This window comes from Propithecus coquereli, unplaced genomic scaffold (assembly GCF_000956105.1).
Source record: "Propithecus coquereli isolate 6110/MARCELLA unplaced genomic scaffold, Pcoq_1.0 Scaffold33, whole genome shotgun sequence".
NCBI lineage: Eukaryota > Metazoa > Chordata > Mammalia > Primates > Indriidae > Propithecus > Propithecus coquereli.
Window position 1 is genome coordinate 6152958 of NW_012148952.1, and position 23542 is coordinate 6176499.

At 35.4% G+C, this 23542-nt stretch overlaps 1 protein-coding gene across 3 annotated transcripts in view; it reads right to left on the reverse strand.

Annotated features, from left to right (window-relative positions):
* Positions 1-1850: 1850 nt before the first annotated feature.
* Positions 1851-23542, reverse strand: part of ACMSD (aminocarboxymuconate semialdehyde decarboxylase) — a 51320-nt gene continuing 29628 nt past the window's right edge. For 2 of the 3 annotated variants that reach the window (XM_012650539.1, XM_012650541.1), the window contains 2 exons: positions 5849-5947; positions 1851-2089 (listed from right to left, as the gene is read on the reverse strand). In XM_012650539.1, coding sequence (XP_012505993.1) covers positions 2027-2089; positions 5849-5947 — 162 coding nt within the window. In that variant the 3' untranslated portion in view covers positions 1851-2026. The remainder of the gene's footprint in view (positions 2090-5848; positions 5948-23542) is intronic. The other variant, XM_012650540.1, reaches the window with a different exon arrangement.

Here is a 23542-nt window from a genome sequence, read left to right on the forward strand (position 1 = left end):
ATCAACAAGAAAAAATCAAACAACTCTATCAAAAAGTGGGCAAAGGACATGAACAGAAACTTTTCAAAAGAAGACAGAATAATGGCCAAAAAACATGAAAAAATGCTCAACATCTATAATCATCAGGGAAATGCAAATCAAAACCACAAACAAGCTCTTTTCTGCCTCAGAGCCTCTGCACTTTGTCTGGAAGGCTCTTCCCCATTCTGTTATTCAAATCTCAGTTCAAAGTCCTCTTTAAAGAGAGTTTCTTTGGCCCTGCAATTTAATATTTTATCTCCCTCCTTTCTCCTAGTCACTCTTTGTCACATTTTTAATTTCTTCATAGTATTTATCAGTATAAGAAAAATTTCCTTCTTTCTTTCCTCCTCCTTTCCTCCTACTGTTGCTTCTTTTTCTTACTCCTTCCTTCATTTATTAATGTTTCTTACTATCTAGATTGTAGGCTTTGCCAGTGAAGGAATTTTATCCTTTTTGTTTACTTCTGCCGTGCCTGGAGTGTTCCTGCAGTCTGGGGCACATAGAAAACACTCTGTGTATATGAATATACCCATTCACTATACATATGATATTGCATAAAGTGATTAGGTTACTTTTTATAATAAAACAGTCATTAAACACTGTGTTCAAAGTGCTCAAACATAGACTATTTGAAAAGGTGTAGACATTTCCCCCAAAGATTGGGGAAGGAGAAAAACAGTAGCATATGCTTCATGTTGTTGCTTTGTTCAATTTTTTCTCTTTAGGCAGATAGGAGTAGTAAGCAGAGTGGTGGGTGGCTAAAATCCTGGAAAGCAGCAGGAGGACCAAGAAAGAGATGGAACAATGAACTATATAAAGTGAAAATAGTGGGATGGGCATAGTTCAGTAAGAATTAGATTTTTTCTTTGCTCTGGAGAGGGGTCAGTACAAATCACATATCAATACTCTACTCTTGATTTTCTGGACTAATGGAAGGGAAAAGAAGAATAAATGAGTCCAAAGTGAAAGGATAGTTTTGAAAAATTATATTTGATTTTGGAATTCGGTGAGAGGTAGATCAACCACAGATGTAGTTCACCCCTCCCAGGGCCAGGTTCCTTTTCAGCAGCTCAAGTGGGACCATAAATGAAGTGTGTAGAACAAGACTACCCTGGTATTGCCCTGCTCACTTTCCATAGCTATCTTTATATATTCTGCTCAGTATTTTAAAAGAGCTTATGGTAAAAGTAAATTTGCAGACGGAAACATTTTTCCAGGATGGGTAAGTCTCATTCAGTCAGAAACCATAGCTGTATTCCCATAGTTTCACTTTCCTGTCTATTTCCCCTCCTCTATCCCTAAAACCACATTATCCATCCTCCTAGACTCAGCCCAAGTTCTGACCTCTGTGAAGATCTGCCCAGCACTTTGAGACCAAAGTGAATTCCTCTTAAGTGGAACTTCTTTGACACTCATGTTGTATTGCTTAGTAACTATTCCATGAACATGTATCTTGCCTCCCTAATTGGGCTGGAAGCTTCTCAAGGTTGTGGATATTTTATATGTATGTCATTTATTTTGTGGAGGCTAAATCATTCCCAGTCCAGTTTGGGGATAATGGAAGGTATGAAAGGTAAATTGGGTGGAATTCATACATCCTTGCTCAAAATGAAGAACCTACCTGAGCCTTCTAGATGAATCTGGTGTTGGTCTTTGTATAAATCATTAATGACATTTTGTTTTTTATTTCTTACAGATTAATTAAAAAGGCACTGGGAAAATCATTTTTGTTTATTTTTTAAACACTCAATTGGTACCAATCTTTATTTTCATTTAAAAATAATTTTTTTAAGGAAAATCATTTTTGATTTGCTCATGAAATGTACTGCTTTTCAGAATGAAAATACTTGTGAATCACTTTTGTTGTGAATAATTTAGGATATTTGGGATATTCTATTTCTAGGTAAAATAGTTCAAAATAAGATTTTAGTAATATATGTATGATACATATTTCAAAACAAAAATGAAATGTCTTTTTGAAAGTTTGCCTTTGCAGTAAATTCAATCATTCAAATTGTTTTCTTTCAAGACACAAAAATTCCAGGGCATTGCCAGCTTTAAGTTTATCCTGAAAAAGAAAAGAAAAGGTTTTATTTTAAAGCATTATTGGTGGTTGTTTTTGTTTTTGTTTTTTTCCAAGACAGAGTCTCACTCTGTTGCCCGGGCTAGAGTGCCGTGGCGTTAGCCTAGCTCACGGCAACCTCAAACTCCTGGGCTCAAGTGATCCTCCTGCCTCAGCCTCCCGAGTAGCTGGGACTACAGGCATGCGCCACCATGCCCGGCTAATTTTTTTTTTTTTTCTATATATTTTTAGTTGTCCAGCTAATTTCTTTCTATTTTTAGTAGAGACGAGGTCTCGCTCTTGCTCAGGCTGGTCTCGAACTCCTGAGCTCGAACGATCCACCTGCCTCGGCCTCGCAGAGTGCTAGGATTACAGGCGTGAACCATGTTTTAAAAGTACTATATTGAATATCTTTATCACTTCCCCAATATGAGAGAAAAATATTAGCTGGTTATACAGTGACTCTTTTACCAAAATCCGCTTGACCCACATTTTGCTCAAATCTAAATCTGAGACTATTGTAGGAGAGGAAGAGACTTCTAACGGGGAGAGCCCTCCTCAGACAGTACCCTTCTTTGGAAATCTTTAATGACCCTCTAGTGGATCTTAAGGACTATTTGGAGGCAAATACAGAGAAAAGGTACAGTTTAGGTGTGTGGGACAACAGGACTAGAAACAGTGCCCAGAAGTCACCTAGCCATCCCCCAGCTTCTAGGGATGTGTGTGTGTGTTTAACATGGCCCTGAATAAAAGGTAAACTCTTTCAGAGCCAGAGACATGATACAGGTCAAGAGTCTCAGATGAGGATACAAATCTGTATATCTTATAAATTTCACATGAGAACAAGACTCCCCAATTTTTCTCCACCTAAAGAGGTGATACCCTCATTGATCTATGTTCAGCTTGCAAAGGATGGGCATGCAGCTGAGGGGAGAAGGAATGTATGGAGTTGTGTAACATCCATTCCATGACCATTTCAGGGTTCTTACACAGCCTTGAAAAGGGGGTGATTTGAGGTAGGGACCTCTTACTCAAGGTTCTTTGCTGATGCACACTTGGGCCATCCTTCTCTAGAGGAAGAGTTCAGAGTGACTGTTGCTGCTGGGAGAGACCATTTGTTTTTCTTTTAAAATAGCTTGTTACCAAGTATCCTCTGAAGGAGATAACCTTTGGTGTGTTGGATAGAGATCTGATCCTGGTATCAGGGGATTTGGGTTTGCATCCATGTGCTATCACCCAACAGTTATATCGCCTTTTGGCAACTCACCCAACCCCCAAGTCCTCCGCTACTTCATGGTGGAATGCATCTGCCTGTATTCAGTAGTCCCCCCCTTATCCACAGGGGATACATTCTAAGACCCTTAGTGGATGCCTGAAACTACAGATAGTACTGAATCCTATATACACTGTGCACAAATTTCTTTTTCTTTTTTCACAACTTCATGGATAGAAGATTTGTTCTTACAAAGTAAGAACTTAGCAACCTCAGCCTCAGCATATGATGTTTTTTTCTTTATTAAGTTGAGAACTTTCACCTTTTCACTTAAAGGAAGCACTTTACAGATTCTCTTTGGCATATCTGAATTGCCAGCTTCTCTAGTCTCATGTTTGGGAGCCAATATTAAGTAAAATAAGGGTTACTTGAACACAAGCACTGCTCTATCATGATGCGATACTGTGATGGTTGACCTGATAAGCAAGATTGCTACTAAGTGACTGATGGGTGACTGGCATCTATAGTGTAGATCCACTGGACAAAGGGATGATTCACGTCCCAGGTAGGATGGAGCAGAATGGTGTGAAATTTCACCACGCTACTCAGAACAACATGCAACTTAAAACTTATGAATTGTTTATTTTTGTAATTTTCCATTTAATATTGTTGGACCATGGTTGATCAAGGGCAGCTGAAACTGTGGAAAGTAAAACCGTGGAAAGTGAAACCATGGACAAGGGGGGACTCCTGTACCTCCCAGTGTTATTATACTTATCAAATGGATTTGTTTATTTTACTTTAAATTTCTTTAGCTGTTTTTGCCTTCACATGGTTCAAAATTCAAAAGGTTTAAAATGGGTACTGATTTCCACTCTGCCACCCAACCACCACTTTTTCTTTCCAGAGTTAACAGTTTCTTGTTTATTCTTCCAGAGATATTTTATGCTTACACTGTACAAGCAAATACTTATATTCAGGTATATGGATGTTCTTTTCCACAAACAGATAGTGTACTATCTACAAATGGAAGTAGACCATACAAATTGTTTTACACCTTGCTTTTTTTTTTTAAAACTTAATATATCTTGGAAATTGATGTTTTATGGCTGCATAGATTCCATTGTTTGTATATATTATTATTTATTTAACTAGTCTCCTAAAGATTATTTTCAGTATTTTTTTACAATGTTACAATGAATAACCTTGTATAGAATGTCATTGTGAATTTGTGACAGTATAACATTTTTATGCAAGATATTTTTTGAAACTTGAGAGTGATAAGCATATCAGGATAAACAATAAAAGGCCTAAAATAATAATTACTATTATTAAGAATTACTATAATTCTTAATCAGGATACTTGGGGTCATCTGGTTTCTGTTTAATTTTGTTTAACTTTATAGAAAGTTTTTCATTTTCAACCTTTGTTGTAAAAAAATGATAAAAAGTCTTAGTATAGCTTCCTACTTTAACAGGTAAATATTTAACAATTCAAAACTTTTAGTGCCTTAAGATGGGTAAGTTCCAAAGGGGACACTTTCTGTGTAAAACAGTCTGAGGTTTCCCAGTTAATAACTTACAATGCATCAGAATGATACATTGTATACTTGTATACACCAGAATGAACTCTTCTTGGCATCTGTTAATGTGCTTCAAGCCTATTGAGAAGATCTGATAGGCTATATCTTTTTTTTTTTACTTTATTCTTTTTAACTCCTATACCTCAAAAACAACATAGCTGTATATTTAACAGTTAAAGGAGAGAGAGTTCAAGGCAACCTTTGGATTCTAGTTTAGAAAAAAGCCAAAATTATGCAAAAGGATTATGACTAAGACTTATGTAAGATTTATTAAGAGTTTAAACATCTTCATATTTTCACTTTTGGCTCTCTCTGATCCCTGGTAGTGATTGGTGGTGAAACCCTTAGGAAGAATTTGGTTTTTTGGAGGATGGGGTGGGGAAGGAGATGGCAAAGGAGAGGGAATCTAAAGACATTGCATCTCATTTTAAACTTATCTTGGTTCAGGAGCCAAAGGGTAGACTAGATAGTGGTAGCATTATAGCACATTTTAGTGTCATTTAGCCACCTTAAAAGTGAAATGCCAAAAAAAAAAAAAAAAATCCAGTTACTTGGGGGTTAAGATTCCTTGGGTCCTTGTTAATCAGACTTTAGTCTCAATATCCAAATAACTAGAGTCATTACAACTTTTGAGATTGATGGATTTGTAATAGAAATATTAAAGGAAAAATTTAGTCATTTTTCTTATGATCCATTTAACATTCAGGCATATATTAATATTATTATGATACAATTTTTTTTTCTGGGCTTTATGAATTTAGTTGTGCTAGGCTGACTTTCAGCTTTGTCATGTTCTTTTGCCCTTTAATAGTTTAACTATTTCTGGAGAAAGAGTGATATTAATAGTTCTAGGAATATTAAGTGTAATGGTTCCTCCATTCTTTGTTACATGTATCAAAGTGCTCTGAAACCAGACCCAATTAGAGCAGGAAAACTCAGGAGGAAGACTATGAAGTAAAATGCATATACCTTTGTTTCCTCATCAAATTCTTCCATGGACTCTATCAATTTCCCAGGTTCCAGCTCACCTAGTGGAAAGGGATAATCGGTTCCCAAAATGACTTTATCCTAAAAAAAGAAAATATATTTTCATCTGTAATTTTGTAAAACATCGAAGAGTCTCTTATAAACAATTACATTTACTTACTACAGACATCCATATAGTAAAATAACAAATTTCTTCCTGATGAATAGAAACATAAAACTGGTCTAAAATTTTACAGTTTTAATGGATCAAAATTTATTCTGACATTTTTTCCAGCAGGTGTCGCTATTAGGTCTCTTAATGTTGCAAATCCACCCCATTTTTCCCCTTTAAAAAAAAAAGAACTGATACAGAATACTGAAATATAAGAAATAGGAATTCATTTACTAAAACATACTCATATATTCAGATGAAATTAAGGATTCTGTCTTTCTTAGAATGATACATTGCAATTGATCCCACAATTTTTGAAAATACTAGAGTTGGAAAGGAAAAATAAAAAACAAATAACTGGATAAAAAGTAAAAAAAAAAAAACATCCAAAACAATTCCTGTCCTATAAACTGGATCGTGATTTTTTGAATGATATAACTTTGAGTCTCCATTTGACACTTTGTACAACAAAACACACAGGATTTGTCAATCTACAATGTGCAGTATGACAGGCAATGTGCTAGAATCTAGATGTACTCTGGTCAAGAAAATAGACATGGTCCCTGTTCTCAGGGAACTCATAATCAAGTGAGAAAGAGAGACATTAAGTCAATAATGGTATTCTATTAAAATAAAACAAGAAAAATATTTCGACTAGAAATTTTACTAGAAATGTATCCTATTCACATCCTTCTACCAGAAATATATACAAGGGAATTAATGGCAACATTATATGTAACAGCAAAAGACTAGCCGACTAAATTATAGAATATCAAAAAATAAAAAGGAATAAACAATACTTACATGTGTTGAAATGGAATAATCTCCAAGTTATAAAGAAGAAAAAAAGTCTAGAACAATGTATCTGTTATGCTCGTATTTCTGTTTTTAACAAGGGGCTTGTAGACCCACAAATATATGTTCAGATATACACAGTCTATTTCAGGAATGATATCCAAGAAACAAGTAACATTAGTTGCCTCTGTGGAGGAAGACTAGGGTTTGGGGCTCAGAAGAGCCCCCTTTCTTTTTTTTTTTTTTTGGAGCTATTTCACATACCATAAAAAAATCACCCCTTCAAAGTATGTAATTCAGCAAGTTTTAGTATATTCATGAATTTATGTAATCATTCCCACTAATTCCAGAACGTTTAAAAATATTTTATTAATCTTATATAACCACAGATCTTTCTCACCCCCAAAATAAATCCCATACCAATTAGCATTGACTCCCTATTCTTTCCTCCCTCCAGCCCTTGGAAAACACTAATTTACCTCTGTGTCTACAGAAATTGCCTATTTTGGACATTTCATATAAATGGAATCATATAATATGTCCTTCTTTCATTTACTATAATGTTTTCAAGGTTCATCCATGTTGTAGTTTGAATCAGTACATACCTAGGAGTGGAACTGCTGGATCATATGGTATGTCCACACTTAACATTTTGAGGAACTCTGGCTGCAGTATGCAATATTCCCACCAGCAATGTATAAGGATTCCAATTTCTCCAGATCCTTGACAATACTTTTTATTATCTTTTCGATTATGGTTATCTCAGTAGGTGTGAGGCGGTATCTCATTGTGGTTTTGATTTGAATTTCTCTAATGATTAATTGTGTTGAACATTTTTTTCATGTGCTTATTGGCCATTTGTATTTCTTCCTTGGAGAAATGTCTATTAAGATCCTTTGTATCTATTCGTGCCCATTTTATCTTATTATCATTGTGTTATAAGAATTCTTTATATATTCTGAATACTAGAGCTTTATCAGATACATGGTTTGCAAATATTTTCTCCATTCTGTGGGTTTTCTCTTTTACTTCCTTGGTGTTGTCTTTTGAGGCACAAAAGTTTTAAATTTTGAAGAAGCCTTCTTTATTTTCTTTCTTCGGATCTTTGTGCTTTTGGTATCTTATCAAAGAAACTATTGCCTAATCCAAGGTCCCAAAGATTTACCCCCATGTTTTCATCTAAGAATTTGTAGTTTTATCTCTTTGATTTAACTCTTTGATCCATTTTGAGTTAATTTTTGTGCATGGTGTAAAGAAGGGGTCTAACTTTGGCTTTTTGCTTGTGGATATCCAGTTGTCCCACTATCATATGTTGAAAAGACTATTCTTTCTTCCAATGAATTGTATTGGCACCCTTGTTGAAAATCATTTGATTTTTTTTTTTTTTTTTTTTGAGACAGAGTCTCACTATGTTACCCGGGCTAGAGTGCCGTGGCGTCAGCCTAGCTCACAGCAACCTCAGACTCCTGGGCTCAAGCGATCCTCCTGCCTCAGCCTCCCGAGTAGCTGGTACTACAGGCATGTGCCACCATGCCTGGCTAATTTTTTCTCTATATATTTTTAGCTGTCCAATTAATTTCTTTCTATTTTTGGTAGAGACGGGGTCTCGCTCTTGCTCAGGCTGCTCTCGAACTCCTGAGCTCAAACGATCCGCCCCCCTCGGCCTCCCAGAGTGCTAGGATTACAGGCGTGAGCCACTGCGCCCGGCCCATTTGATTTTTATATCTGTCTTTAGGCCAGTATCACAGTCTTGATTACAGTAGCTGTGTAGAGAGTTTTTTTTTTTTTTTATATTTCAGCAAATTATGGGTGTACATACGTTTAGGTTACGTGTGTTGCCCTTGGTTCCCCCCCTGTGTAGAGAGTTTTGAAATTGGGAATGTGGGTCCTCCCACTTTGTTCTTCTTTTTCAAGATTTTTTTTTTTTTGACTATTCTGGATCCCTTGCATTTCTATATGAATTTTAGGGTCAGCTTGTCAATTTCTAGCAAAAAAAAGGGCATCTGGAATTTTGATAGGGATTAAACTTAATCTGTAGATCAATTTGGGGAGATTTGCCATTTAACAGTATTAAGTTTTCCAGTCAATGATCATGGGATGTCTTTTCATTTATTTAGGTCTTTTTTAATTTTATTTAACAATGTCTTGTCATTTACAGGGTACAAGTTTTGTACTTTTTTGGTTATATTTTTCATAAGTATTTTGTTTTTCATAAGTATTTTGTTTTTTCGATGCTATTATAAATGGAATTATGTCCTCAATTTGATTTATGGATTGTTCATTGCTAGTATATAGAAATACAATTAATTTCTTATATATTTATTTTATATTCTACTACCTTGCTGGATCTATTTATTAGCCCCAATAGTTTATTCTTTAGGATTTTCTATATAGAAATCTATGCCATCTACAGAGAGAAAATTTTGTTTATCCCTTTCCAATCTAGATGCCTTTTATTTTTCTTGCCTAATTGCCTTGGCTAGAACCTCCAGTGAAATACTGAATAGAAGTGGTGGGAGTGGAGATTTTGAGTCTTTCACCATTAAAAATGATGTTAGTTGTGGATTTTTCATAGATGCCCTTTGTCTGGTTGAGGAGGTTCCCTTCTACTCCTTGTTTGTTGAGTGTTTTTGTCATGAAAGGATATTGAATCTTAAGTGTGTTTTCTGCATCTATTGATTTGATTATGTAGTTTTTGTCCTTTATCATATTACTATGGTGTAGTATATTGATTGATTTTTGTATGTTGAAACAACCTTGCAATCTTGGGATAAATCCCAATTGTTCAGGGTGTGTAATTCTTTCCATATGTTGCTGACTTTAATAAATATTGTTAAGAAAATATGTGTTCATATTTATAAGTGATACTGGTCTGTATTGTTTTTTTTCTTGAGATTTCTTTGCTTTTGATATCAGGGTAATGCTGGCTTCATAGAATGAGTTAGAAAGTATTCCCTTCTGTTTGAATTTGTGAAGAATTTGTTTTAATTCTTTTTTATATATATATATTTTTTTGAGACAGTCTCACTGTGTTGCCCGGGCTAGAGTGCTGTGGCGTCATCCTAGCTCACAGCAACCTCAAACTCCTGAGCTCAAGTGATCCTCCTGCCTCAGCCTCCTCAGTAGCTGGGACTACAGGCATGCCCGGCTAATTTTTTCTATATATTTTTAGTTGTCTAATTAATTTCTTTCTAATTTTAGTAGAGACGGGGTCTCGCTCTTGCTCAGGCTGGTCTCGAACTCCTGAGCTCAAACAATCCACCCGCCTTGGCCTTCCAGAGAGCTAGTCCTTTTTATATTTTTGATAGACTTCTCCAGTGAAGCCATCTGGTTCTGGGCTTTTCTTTGTGGGAAACTTTTAAATTACCTAATTCAATTTCTCTACTTATTATTCTTTACTTATTCTTTATTTATTAAATCTGAAGTCTGTTCAGATTTTCTATTTCTTCTTGAGTCAATTTCAGTATTTTTAGGAATTTCATCATTTCGTATCTAATTTGTTGGCATATAATTGCTCATAATTTTCACTTATAATTCTTTTTATTTCTGTAAGGTCTGTAGTAATGCCCTCCTCTTTCATTTGTGATTTTAGTAATTTGAATCTTTTCTTTTTTTGTTGGTCAGTCTAGCTAAAGATTTTCCAATTTTGTTGATTTCTCAAAGAACCATGTTTTAGTTTTACTGATTTCCTCTATTGTTTTTCTATAATCTATTTCTTTTATAGCTGCTCTAATATTTATTATTTCCTTTCTTCTCTGCTTGCTTGGGGTTTAATTTGCTCTGCTTTTTCTAGTTTATTAAAATGGAAGCCTAGGCTATTGATTTGAGATCGTTCTTCTTTTTTAATATAGGCATTTTACAGCTATAGATTTCCTGCTAAGTACTGCTTTAGCTACATTCCATAAGTTTTGGAATGTTGTGGTTTTGTATAGTATCATGTCAAATATTTTCTAATTTCCATTATGATTTCTTGTCTGTCTAGTGTCCTTTCATTTCAGCCTGAAGAACTCTCTTGCACATTTTTTGGTGTGATAGGTCTACTATTGATGAATTCTCTCAGTTTTTGTTTATCTGAGAATGTTTTGATTTCTCCTCCATTCTTGAAGGATCATTTTGCTTGATACAGAGTTCTTACTTTAACGTTTTTTTTTCTTTCAGTACTTTAAATGTGTCTTCCACTGCCTTTTGGCCTCCATGGTTTCTGAGGAGGACTAGGGATAGAGCCACAGGAAACATCAACACTGGGATGGAGTGGCTGCAGAAATGGAGGATAGAGCAGGAAGGCCCACAAAAAAGGCAGGGAGAGCCAGCAAGGTAGAAAGAGAACCAGAAAAAAGTGATATTAGGAAAAAAAATACAATGAGAGATATTTGAAGGGAAAAGTATTTAATAAGTAATGCTTCAGAAATGAATGAGAAAACTAAGGACTGGAGAGTGTCTGTTGGATGTGGCAGCTTTATTAAGTGCACTTTCAGTAAGTGATGGAGAGAAAATCAGATATATTGGATGAAAAAGTAAATGGGTGGTGATAATGGAAATTTCAACTGTGAACTACTCTGACCCCTTAGTTAGCTTAATTTGTACTGCTTGGGTAGGCTCATCCATAAGCGAAGATCTAGCTCCTAATCCTCAAGCCCTGGGTATGTGGCTGCCTGCTGGATATCTTCACCCAGCTGCCTCACAGGCAATGAAAACTCAACATGTTATTCTGGTATTGACATTGCCATTCTAAATATTTATTCAACATTATGTTCATTCTTATTTGCCCTCACTTTTGCTCTCTCTCCCACCCCGATCCACCAGCATTCTGGATATCTGCTGTTTGCTCCTCCACATCTGCTCTCCATCTTTCTTCACCCCTACTTGTCCCCTGGAGACTGTACCTGTATGAAGTACACAACAGCCCTGCTCAACTTCAGGCTTCCAGATGGGTTTAGCTAATGAGCAACACTGGCAGGAGACTGGAGAATGGGAGGAAAGTGTTTATCCTCCAGCACCCTCCTGTGGAGTCACCCAACCTCCAACTGAAAGTCTAGCCCTTTTAATGGAATCCTTTCTGTCTTGAGTTTTGCCCTGGAATGGAAATGGAGCTTCCCACAATTTGTAAATAATCTCTATTAGTTTCTCTCAAGTTTTCCCAATTCAAGTATGTCATCTTATTTTCTGCTGGAGCTGTAAATGAGTCACACTGTGTTTCAGTTATACCAAATTTTGTGCAGTTTCCTGACTTTAATGGGTTAATTCCTCTGGTTGGAATGCTTAACGAGCCCAAACTCCTATTTTTTATGGATTCATTGATTGACTAATATGGGGGATAATATTTTGACAGAATTTCAAACTGACAGAAATATTGCAAGAATATTTAAGGATCTGCTATATAATCTTCACCCAGATTCATTAAATTGTATACATTTTGCCATCTTTGCTTTATCATTTTCTCTATAGATGTTTTTAAATATATACACATTTCTCTGAACTCTATGTAAGTTGGGGGCATCATGGTTCCTTATGCTTAAATAAATTAGTGTTTATTTCCTTAACAAAAGGACATTTTTTCCTACATGACAATAGTACACTTCTCAAAATCAGGAATTTTAACATTGATACAGTGTTACTGTATTATCCACAGTTCATGTTCAAATTTTGTCAATTGTTCCAATAATGTGCTTTATAGCTAATATTTTCCTAGTCTAGGATCTAGTTGACAATCACATGTTAAATTTAGTTGTCATATCTCCAAAGTTTCCCTGAATTTGGATCAATTACTCTTTTTTTGTCACTCTTTACCTGAGATTTTTGAAGAGAATAGACTAGGTATTTCACAGAATGTCTTTAGTTTGTATTTGTCTGATGTTTCCTCATGATTATATATAAATTGTGCATTTTTGGTAGGAACACTAAAGAAGTGGTGTCTTTTTCAGTGACTCACATCAAGGCACGTGATATCAGTTTGTCTTAGTATTGGTGACTTTGGTTATTTAGTTAAGTTGGTGTTTGTCAGGTTTTTCTACTGTAAAGTCACCATTTTTTTCCTTCATAATTAATAAACAATTTGTGGAGAGATACTTTGAGATCATGTAAATATCTTATTCCTTATCAAACTTTCACCCACTGATTTTATCATTCCATAATGCTTTTTTAACTATCATTCTTTCTATATTCATAATTATAAAGGAGATATTTCATTTCATATGTATATATACACATACACATTTACTTATATAAATTAAACATATTCACTTATTTATTCATATATTCATTCTTCTTTATTTATATCATTTTGGGCTCATGGACTTTATTTTATCCAATAATAATTATTATCCATTACTATCGTTATTTCGATAGCCCGATCATCTCAGATTTGATCAGTGCAAATTCCTTCAAGTTTACTCCTGTGATCGTAAGTTATATCCCCACTATTCTTTGAGTAGATTCTTCCTTCAATATCTGTGGAGGATTGGTTCCAGGACCCCCCCACGGATACCCAAATCTTCAGATGCTCAAGTCCCTCATGTAAAATGGTATAGTATTTGCATATAACCTATGTACATCCTCCTGTATACTTTAAATCATCTCTTTACTCATAATACCTAATATGATATAAATGCTATGTAAATAGTTGTTATACTGCATTGGTTTTTATTTGTATTATTTTTATTGTTGTATTGTTATTTTTTATTTTTATTGTTTTGAATATTTCAATCTATAGTTGGTTGAATCTGCATGGATATGAAACCTGCAGATATGGTGTGCTGACTGAACTTCCTTACTCTCAGGCACAAGAAGTTGTACTTTCTCTGTTTGTATGATCCTTCTCAAATTAAGTTTTGTGTATGGCTGGTATGAGATAGAGTCAAGGTTCATTTTTCCCTCCATAGGATGGATTCTCGTTTCAGCACAATTTGTGAAAAGCCTTTCCTTTCACCATGTAATTGCTTTTGTTCTTCTGTCAAAAATTACTTGACCACATAAGAATGAATCTATTTCTGGAATCTATTAATAGTTTAGAGCAAACACATCATTTGTTAAATTTTTAAAAACATTATTATAAATTGAATTATTCAAAAATTTTATTTCATAGTTGTTTGCTTGCTAGCATATAAAAATATACATTTTTAAAATTTTAAAAATAACTACTTTTAAAATATTCCCTTTATGTCCTGGAATCTTGTTAAAGTTACTTATTAGTTCCAGTAGTTGCTTTGTAGGGTATTTAAAATTTTCTACATGGACAATCATGTCATCTGTCAAAGAGACTACTTCTTTCACCAGTCTATACACCTTTTCTTTCTTGTTCTTCTCGCACTGGCTAGGATCACCAGTACGATGTTGATTGGAAAGAGTGAGAGTAGACAGCTCTGCCCATCACCCCATCTTAAAGAGGAAGTGTTTAATATTTCACCATTATGTATGGTGGTAGCTGTAATTTTTTTGATGATACCCTTTACTGGATTGAGGAAGTTTTTTCCTATTCTTAGGTGCTGAGAGTTTTATTTTGTTGTTTTTTAAATCATGAAAGGGTGATGAATTTTACCAAATACTTTTTTCTTCGTGTATAAAATGATCATACTATTTATTTCATGAACATGATGAATTATGTTAATTGATTTTCAAAAGTTAAGAAAATCCTATTCGTGGGATAACCCCTGCTTGTTCATGATGTATTCTCCTTTTTAATTATTGCTGAATTTAATTTGCTAATGTTTTGTAAGGATTTTTGCATCTTATTCTGGAGGCTTAGTGATCTGTACTTTTATTTTCTTGTCTTCATTAGGTTTTGGTATTAGGTTCATGCTGGACTCACAAAATGAATTGAGAATTATTTAAGATTGTTTAAGTCTCTATGTTTCTGAAAGTGTTTATATAAGACTGTTATTATTTCTTCTTTAAATGTTTGATAGAATTTGCTAGTGAAACTGTCTGGGCCTGGAGTTTTGTTTGTGGAAGGGTGTTTGGTAACAAATACAGTTTCTTTTAATACATATAATAGTTTTGATAAGTTGTTTTTAAAGAAATTTGTCCATTTAATATCATTTGTAAAATTTAGTGGCATAAAGTTCATAATATTCTTTTAATATCCTTTTATTGTCTGTATGATCTCTAGTTGAATCCTTTTTTTTTTTTTCTTTTTAATATAGGGTCTTGCTATATTGCCCAAGCTGTACTGGAACTTCTCAAGCGACCCCATTGCCTCATCCTCCTGAGTAGCTGGGACTACAGGAGTGTGTCACCACACTCAGCTTATATCGTATTCTTATTCCTGATATTAGTGACTTGTGTTTTCTCTTTTTTTTTTCTTGCTCACTATTCCTAGAAGTTTATCAGTTTTACCAGTCTTTTCACAAAGCCAACTTTGGGATTAATTAATTTTCTTTATTATTTGTCATTTCTATTCTTTGATTTTGGCTCTTTATCATTTTCTTCTGTTCACTCTGAGCTTAATCTTTTCTTCTAGTTTCTTAAAATAGAATTATAGATCACTGATTTTGCACCTTTTTTCTTTCTTCAATAAACATTTACACCTATACATTTTCCTCTAAGCACTGCAATGGGTGCATTTCATGATTTTCATATGTTGTATTTTCATTATCATCCATCTGAAATATTTTCTACTTTGGGATTTTTTCCTCTGTTCCATGGACTATTTATAGAGAGTATGTGGTTTAATATCCAAATCTTTGGGGGATTTTTCTGTATATTTTATTATTATTGGCTTTAATTGTATCTGTTGGTCAGAAAACATAGAAGATTTCAAACTCTTGAAATATATTGAGACTTGATTGAGACTAGACCAAGTGTATATGGTCTAACTTGGTGAATGTTTCATATGCACTTAAAATATATATGTAGGCCGGGCACGGTGGCTCACGCCTGTAATCCGAGCACTCTGGGAGGCCGAGGCAGGTGGATCGCTCAAGGTCAGGAGTTCGAGACCAGCCTGAGCAAGAGCGAGACCCCATCTCTACTAAAAAATAGAAAGAAATGATCTGGACAACTAAAAATATATATAGAAAAAATTGGCCGGGCATGGTGGCGCATGCCTGTAGTCCCAGCTACTGGGAGGCTGAGGCAGAAGGATTGCTTGAGCCCAGGAATTTGAGGTTGCTGTGAGCTAGGCTGACGCCACGGCACTCTAGCCCGGGCAACAGAGCGAGACTCTGTCTCAAAAAAAAATATATATATATGTATGTAAAAATTTTTTTTTGCAGTTGTTGGGAGTAGTGTTCTGTAAATATCAATTATGTCAAGATGGTTGATAGTGCTATTCTGATATTCTATAGCCTTACTGATTTTTGTTTTATCCTTACTGGTACTTTTTCTCTCAGTTACTGAGAAAGGGTATTAAAATCTCCAGCTGATTATGATTATCAATTTGTTTATTGTTTCTTTTAATAATGTCAATTTTTGAAGAATTTTAAAGCTCTTTAGGCACATTCATATTTATGATATTGTTTATTACTGATAAATTGACCCTCTTTAACTCTAATACTTTTTTGCTAATCAGTTAAGTAAAAAATGTTATCTTAGTGTAGTTTTCATTTTTATTTTTTTATTATTGCATGAAGTTGACTGTTTATATCTTCTGCCCATTTATTTAGAGTCATCTGTTTTCTTGCCTATTTTTAGAAAAATATTGGAGAGTCAACTCTTTGTCCGTGATATATGTTGCAAATATTTTCTCAGTTTATCATTTGACTTTTCACTTTGCTTGTAGTATTTTACTGCCATGCAAAAGTTTTTTTAACTACCAAATTTATCAGTCTTTTTCCTTATAGTTTCTACCTTTTGAGTTAGGAAAGTTTTACCTACTTCTGAGATGCAGATGAATTTCCCCATGTTTTCTTCTAAATACACTTGTAATCCTGTCTGTTTCTCCCCCACCATAGTTCTTCCTATATATTAATACCAATCATGTTGTTAGAACTCAAAACATGTTCTGTGAATGAATGAATGACGACTTTTTGTTTAGTCCAAAGCATTGTTTTTAAACTCTATTATATAGCAAACAATTGGAGGCTGGCAGGTTGGGGTGGGGTGTAAATGGGGTATAAAGAAAGGGACATGGAAGAGGGGACAGAGGGAGGCCTAACAAGCAAAGCTTTTCTTCCCACCACTATTCCCTAATTACAAAAACTCGCTTTTTCTCTGTTTTATTTTTTACGCATTCTTATAAAACTGTTTGACCAAAGATGTCCGTGGATTAAAAACAACATTTTGAAACACTGAACTAGAGTATTTCCAAGGTTCCTTGTGTCTCTAAACTCTTAGATTCTTACAGACTCTAACCCACTGTTTCTTAACCCTACCTGTATGTTAATATCACCTAGGGCCCTTTTAAAAAATACCCGCTACAGATCCTACCAATTAAATCATCATTTCTAGGGGTGGGGCCTAGACATCAGTGTTTTTTTTTTAAAGCTCCCCAGATGATTTTAATGTGCAGCAGGGTTGAGAATCACTGAACTAATCCATGCCCTTGGCTTCAATTCATCTCCATTATATTCATCTAAATTATTAAGTCACAGATATTGGACCAAAAATATGGGACATTTGGAAAAACTAAAACTTGAGTAATTAGACTTACACCAAAGCTAAGTTTAAGGTTTTAATGTGCCTACTGTAGTAGTGTCTGTTTCCAATGCAGGATGTTAAGTAGCAACTCTGATCAGATTTGTGTAACAATTTTGCCACTATTTATTGGGAATTGTATCTTGGGTATTAACTGATCATTTCTCAAATGCTAATGTCTGATGCATAACTGTTTGATAGAGCATGAACCTAAACCTGTTTTTCCTTCTGGGTGATGGTACCACTTTGACCCAGTTGCCCAAACCAGAAACCTAGGAGACTTGTTGGATTCCTCCTGCCCCCTCACCCCCAGCATCTCATGGGTGACTTTGGAACCTACCTCTATATCATTTCTTGCTTCCGTCACCTCCTTTGCATTTCCCCACTTCCTCCCTTTACTCAGCTTTCCTAACTAGCACTCAACTCAGCCAAGTATGACTTCTGTGCTCCTGTAGCACCCAAATCTACATTTATTCACAGCACTTATGTTGTTATTAGATGGTCTCTGATCATAATAACAATATCTGACATTTATTGATTGCTTACTATGTGCAGGGTGCTGCTCTAAGCCCTTTGCACTTATTAACTTATTTAATCCTCACAACCTTCCTTTGAGGTGAGTCCTACTATTATCCCCATTTTAAAGATGAGGAAATAGAAATAACTAACTTGCCTAGAGTCGTGCAGCTAGTATGTGGAAGAGCCAGTTTGTGTTTCTATCTCCTCCAGTCAGCTAAGAACTGGGGCAGAAATGGTGTCCCCAGCTCTGAGCACAAGGCCTGGTGCAGGGTGGATGTTTGTTGAATTAAATTGGGCTAGTACTATAGTCTTCTAACTGATCTCTCTGATTCCAGTCTCATCCACTTCAATCAATACTAAACACTAGAGAAAAAGGTCTTTTAAAAATACAGATTTGATCATGGTATATCCTCACTTAAAATCCTTCAATAATTTCCCATTTCTCAAAACGTAAAGCTCAAATTCCTTAGCATGGCATAAGCAGCCCCCAATAAATGTGAGAAAGTGGTCCCACACCTGAGCTAGGGAAGAATTCTGTGGTCTGATGTGACTAGCTGCTTTTCCTGAGGGAATAATTAGCATTCCTGTTAAAATACTTGAGCAATTTTCTGATAGACTAATGAACTTATGAAGCTCTCTTGGGAAACCCACTCAACTGATTATTAGACTTGGCACTAGCCTAAGACCTTTAACCAATAATGCAAAGAGGCTATCACTCTTAACTGGATATTCTTCTTCTTTTTAAAAATCTAGTCTAACAACTATTATGTAACCATTTTTTCCACTAGAAAATGTGTCTGCTAAGGTGGATTCTTTGAACTGGACTTTTAAGAAAGCCCATTCTTTTGAGACAAGTTTGGAGTAAAACTCTGATGCATGCTTATAATCGAGAGTTGCTTTAACACATGTGTGTGTTGAAGTAATGACTGCTTGAATGTATGAAAGATGGAAATCTGATGGGTAACTAGGCCTGCAATATTAACTGTAGTTTAAATACTCTAAATTTGAGTTATTGTGAGGATAAATGACACTTTGATTTCTACCAAAAAAAAAAAGATTTTCCTAGGTTTTATGAATGTATTTATGAAATAATATAGGATAATGCATAAAGAAGTCCATAGGAAGACCATGGTAGACTAACAAGTCTATTCCTAGATTTCTGAATTCATTACTGTGTTAAACCAAGCAAATACACCTGCTGGTAGAAGCCCTAAAGACCCAAAGTTATATTTACTCACATCTGTGCCAACAGCTGATCTCATTCTGAACTGTCTGCTTAGTATTCACTGGAGGTTCATTTGTCCTTATTTCTAACCTGCTCTTGCTAAAACTGTTTACTATTTCAAAATACAACATAATTTTAAAAGTCCCATGCTTACTTTACATTCTGTCAAGTACGTTAACACGAAAATTACATCTAGAGATTAATTTTGCTTTCTAGTCAGGAATTCTTCCATTCCCAGTATTACAGCCTTCTTGGATATAAATAAATTTTAAGAGGAGCTCTGTTTTTTTTTAATGTGGAAAAAGAAAATGGTTCTAAAACAGACATGAAAATCAGTCTTCTGCAATTTATCCTTCCTAGTTAAGACACTTCCCTGCTTTCCTTCCTAACTTGATTTTGGATGCCCATTGCAGAACATCAAACTGATGGTTTGGCAATATTTAATAATTATTTAGTAGCTATTGTTCACAAGTCCTCTCTGTAGGAGGTTAATTATCCACTTGTGGTTATTTGGTTTGTAAATTTTCCATACCCATTATCTATCTGTACAGCATTTATTAATAACCTATGGTAAACTTTTGACCATTTCTAACTTGTTAGTAATTTCACAAGAGAGAGGGAAGTAGGCACAAAAGAACTGGAAATAAAATTCTTGTCAATTGAGTTTCTTGTTCAGAGGGAGAAGAGATAGTAGCAGGAAAAAAGGTGGGGGGGAAGAGATTCTTTATGAGTCCTATAGGATGAAGGTCACATATGTCATTGCTTAATACCAGTCTCTACTTGATAGACGCTTAATATAATAAATGCTTGAGTTAAAATACTTTTTCTGTTGCAATTTCTATTACCTATTTTCTCATAACCACAAATTGGTTATGTTTTAAATGAATTACATCAAGAATCCTGGGTTAAGGAGGCATATGAAATGGCCTTGGATAACTGTTGCCCCCATTTCCCACTAACCTCAGCTCCCTGGGATACCCAAGGTTCTCCTGACATCTCAACAATAGGCATAAATGACATCTTGTCTTGGGCATTTGATCTGTGAGTTACAAGATGCACCTAAGCTGGAGATCAGTCAGGCCCAATGGCCAAAGCTTCTTCATCCTTTTTCTCTACATCTTTAATATTCAAGACTACCCTACTGAAGGAGTTCTAAAGGGTTAGGATGATCTGAAAATACTGAAAAGGTTCTTTAACATCACAGAAAGATGTGATCATACCCAGGGCTATTGTAGGCAGTAGCCTACATACCTGATCCTGGCCTCCCAAAAGCTGAACTTTCTTCCGTCTTCTTGTCTGTGATCCAAGATCCTATTCCCTTGGGATCCACTATGATCATAAACCAATTTTTAAAGATACGTGTGTTAATGTGCTAATGTAACATTTGACAATATCGACATTTTAGTAGGGCCTTTCTAAAGACTCTATTAAAACCCAAAGGAATAATTCGGAAGGTGGGCGTTTCAGATATCATGACTGTCTCTTCTGGGATCCTGAAGTTATACCTTCTGGAGAGATGCTGGCTTTCCTTATTAGGCACTAAAGCAGTGGATAATCCTGATGGATTTCTCAGCACCAACACTTTATCCCAACATATGGCTCCCCCCACAAAGCCAGCAGCAGCACACATCTCTGTGAGGTCAAAGACTGAGCTGATAATAATAGTGATTAATATTTCTTCCAGGGAGAAGAGATAAACTTCTCACCTGCTGGGATACGTACATTAACTTTTTCACATTCTCAGGGAATGCTGCGAACACTGAGAGATGTGGTTTACTAATAATACTAATAGTGGGAGAAAGTTTCATTTTTCTTCTGGAAAAGAAACACTTAACTATCTTCTCATTAGCATACCTCATTAGTAGCATTTGCAGTAAATACAACATAACTGTATCATAGTTTACAACAAAAATTTTCGTATAGCAGGGATTCAGTTTGTTTCCTGACACACAATTTCCTAGAGAAGGAGCCTGGTTTAATTTAATCAATGCAAAGTAAGATTAGCCTTCTATCCCCAAGATCATTACACAATTCAGTTAAACAAACATTAACTCAACACCTACTATTTTTAAAGCACTGGAATAAGGTGATATACATCTCTGACATTTGTCTAATCCTTTGGCGTAGTATTAACTTTATACATCAACAAAGTATTAACTTTTCACATAATCAGATCTTCCTGGTTATCGACCCCAATTTACAGTTGTGGAAGCTGAGGCTGAGAGGGGTAAGTGACTGGTTATTAAAGATCACCCAGCTAACCAGTGGTAGAGCCAGTACTTGAACTCTCTCTCACATACCACAACTTCTTGAGAAGATAGTAAGTTGTACTCTTGTCCTCAGGAAGCTTACAGGCATCACAAAAAAAGGTGGGGGGAGTTCTACTCTATTGAGGACTGCAGTGCACAGGAAAACATCATTTAACCAAAATACTTGGAGACAGAAGTATTAAAATAAATTTAAATGTCATGTTAGGTGGGAATTAGGCATGAAGCCCTTTTTGTTTTAAGCCATGCTGGACATATTTCTGATATCTACGGTGTGCTCTACTGCCTACAATAGCCCTGGATATGATCAAATCTTTCTGTGATGATAAAGAACCTTTTCAGTATTTCCAGATCATCCTCACCCTTTAGAACCCCTTGAGTAGAGTAGTCTTGAATATTAAAGATGTAGAGAAAAAGGACGAAAGAAGCTTCGGCCATTGTGCCTGACTCATCTCCAGCTTAGGTGCATCTTCTAACTCACAGATCAAATGCCCAAGACAAGATCTCGTTTATGCCTATTGTTGTAAAAACAAATGACACTGTTGCTCCTAAAAGTGAGCCATTTCTTTTACTATGAGATAAGACACTTTCTATGTTGCGGAACAGGAATTTCTGGTTTCTCCTTTAAAAATAAAGAAAACAACATCTGAATAGATATTTTGGTTACAGTGGCTAAAAGTCTAACTTACAGAGAGAGGCCTCTGTCTCTTCACTTTTTAAAAAAATTGAGGTGAAATTCACAAAACATAAAATTAACCATTCTAAAGTGTACACTTCAATGGCATAGAGCATAATCACAATGTTGTGCAACCATTACCTCTATCTTGTCCTAAAACATATAATTATCTAAAAAGTCAACAAACCCGAGAGTTAGGTAGTAAAACATTTTAAATGCCCGAAGTACAGACATATGAGGAAAGCATTTAATATGAAAGACTGAGACTTTTTAAAAAAGACAAAAGAGCCACTTGGAGGAAGACTTCCAGGGATAAGTAAACTCCAAAAAATTCTTAGTATATTCAGAGAGATAAGAAAAGGTATTGCACCCACCCAAAAAGAACGGGATTTTAAAAAAAATTCAGAGAACAAGAAAAATAACAACAACAAGCTCTTGGAAATTTTTAGAAAAGACCAACTAAATAGAAGGCTTTGTTAATAAAGTCGAGAAAATCTCCCAAAAAGTAAAACAAAAGTTCAAAGAGGTAGTATGTAAGATAGAAAAAAAAAAAGTTCAACATTAGCACAATAAGAATTCTAGAAAGAGAAAGCAGAGGGAAGTAAATCATCAAAGAAATAATTTAAGAAAATTTACAGAATAAAAGGGCCCACAAAATGACTAGCATAATGGGTGAAAAGAGACCCAAAGCAAGTAACATCATCGTGAAATTTCAGAACAAAAAGAAAGTCTTACAGTTTTTGAAATTGGGGACAGGAGGGGAGAGAAGTAGGTTTTATGCAAGTTTCAAAGATTAGGATGGCATTACATTACTCGACAGCAACTCCAGGCTGGGCTGAGCAACTCTAGGCTGAGGTAGGAGAATTGCTGGAGCTCAGGAGTTCGAGACCAGCCCGAGCAAGAGTGAGACCCCATCTCTCCAAAAACTAGAAAAAATTAGCCAGGCATGGTGGTGGCTAGAGCCTGTAGTCCCAGCTACTTGGGAGGCTGAGGCAGGAGGATGAGGCTAAGGTAGGAGGATCTCTTGAGCCCAGGAGTTTGGGGTTGCAGTGAGCTATGATGACACCACTGCATGCCACCCAGGGCGACAGAGCAAGACCCTGTCTCAAAAAAAAAAAAAAAAAAGACAACTCTAGAAGCCAGAATACAATGAAACAATGTCTCTAAAATTTTGAAAGAAAACGGCTTCCAAGCTAAAATTATATACCTAATCAAACAATTAACTTATTGTAAGGGAAAAATAAAGACATGTTAAATAAACAAGATTTCAAAAATTTCACCTCCTATACTGCCTTTCTCAGAAAGTTATTAGAGGATATTGTTCACCAAGATAAAGGAGTAAAGCAAGAAATAGGAAAATCTTGGGGTCCAGCAAGCAAGGAATCCAATGAGACAGAGAGAGATAGAGAGAGAGAGAGATAGAGAGAGAGAGAGAGAGAGAGAGAGAGAGAGAGAGAGAGAGAGAGAGAGAGAG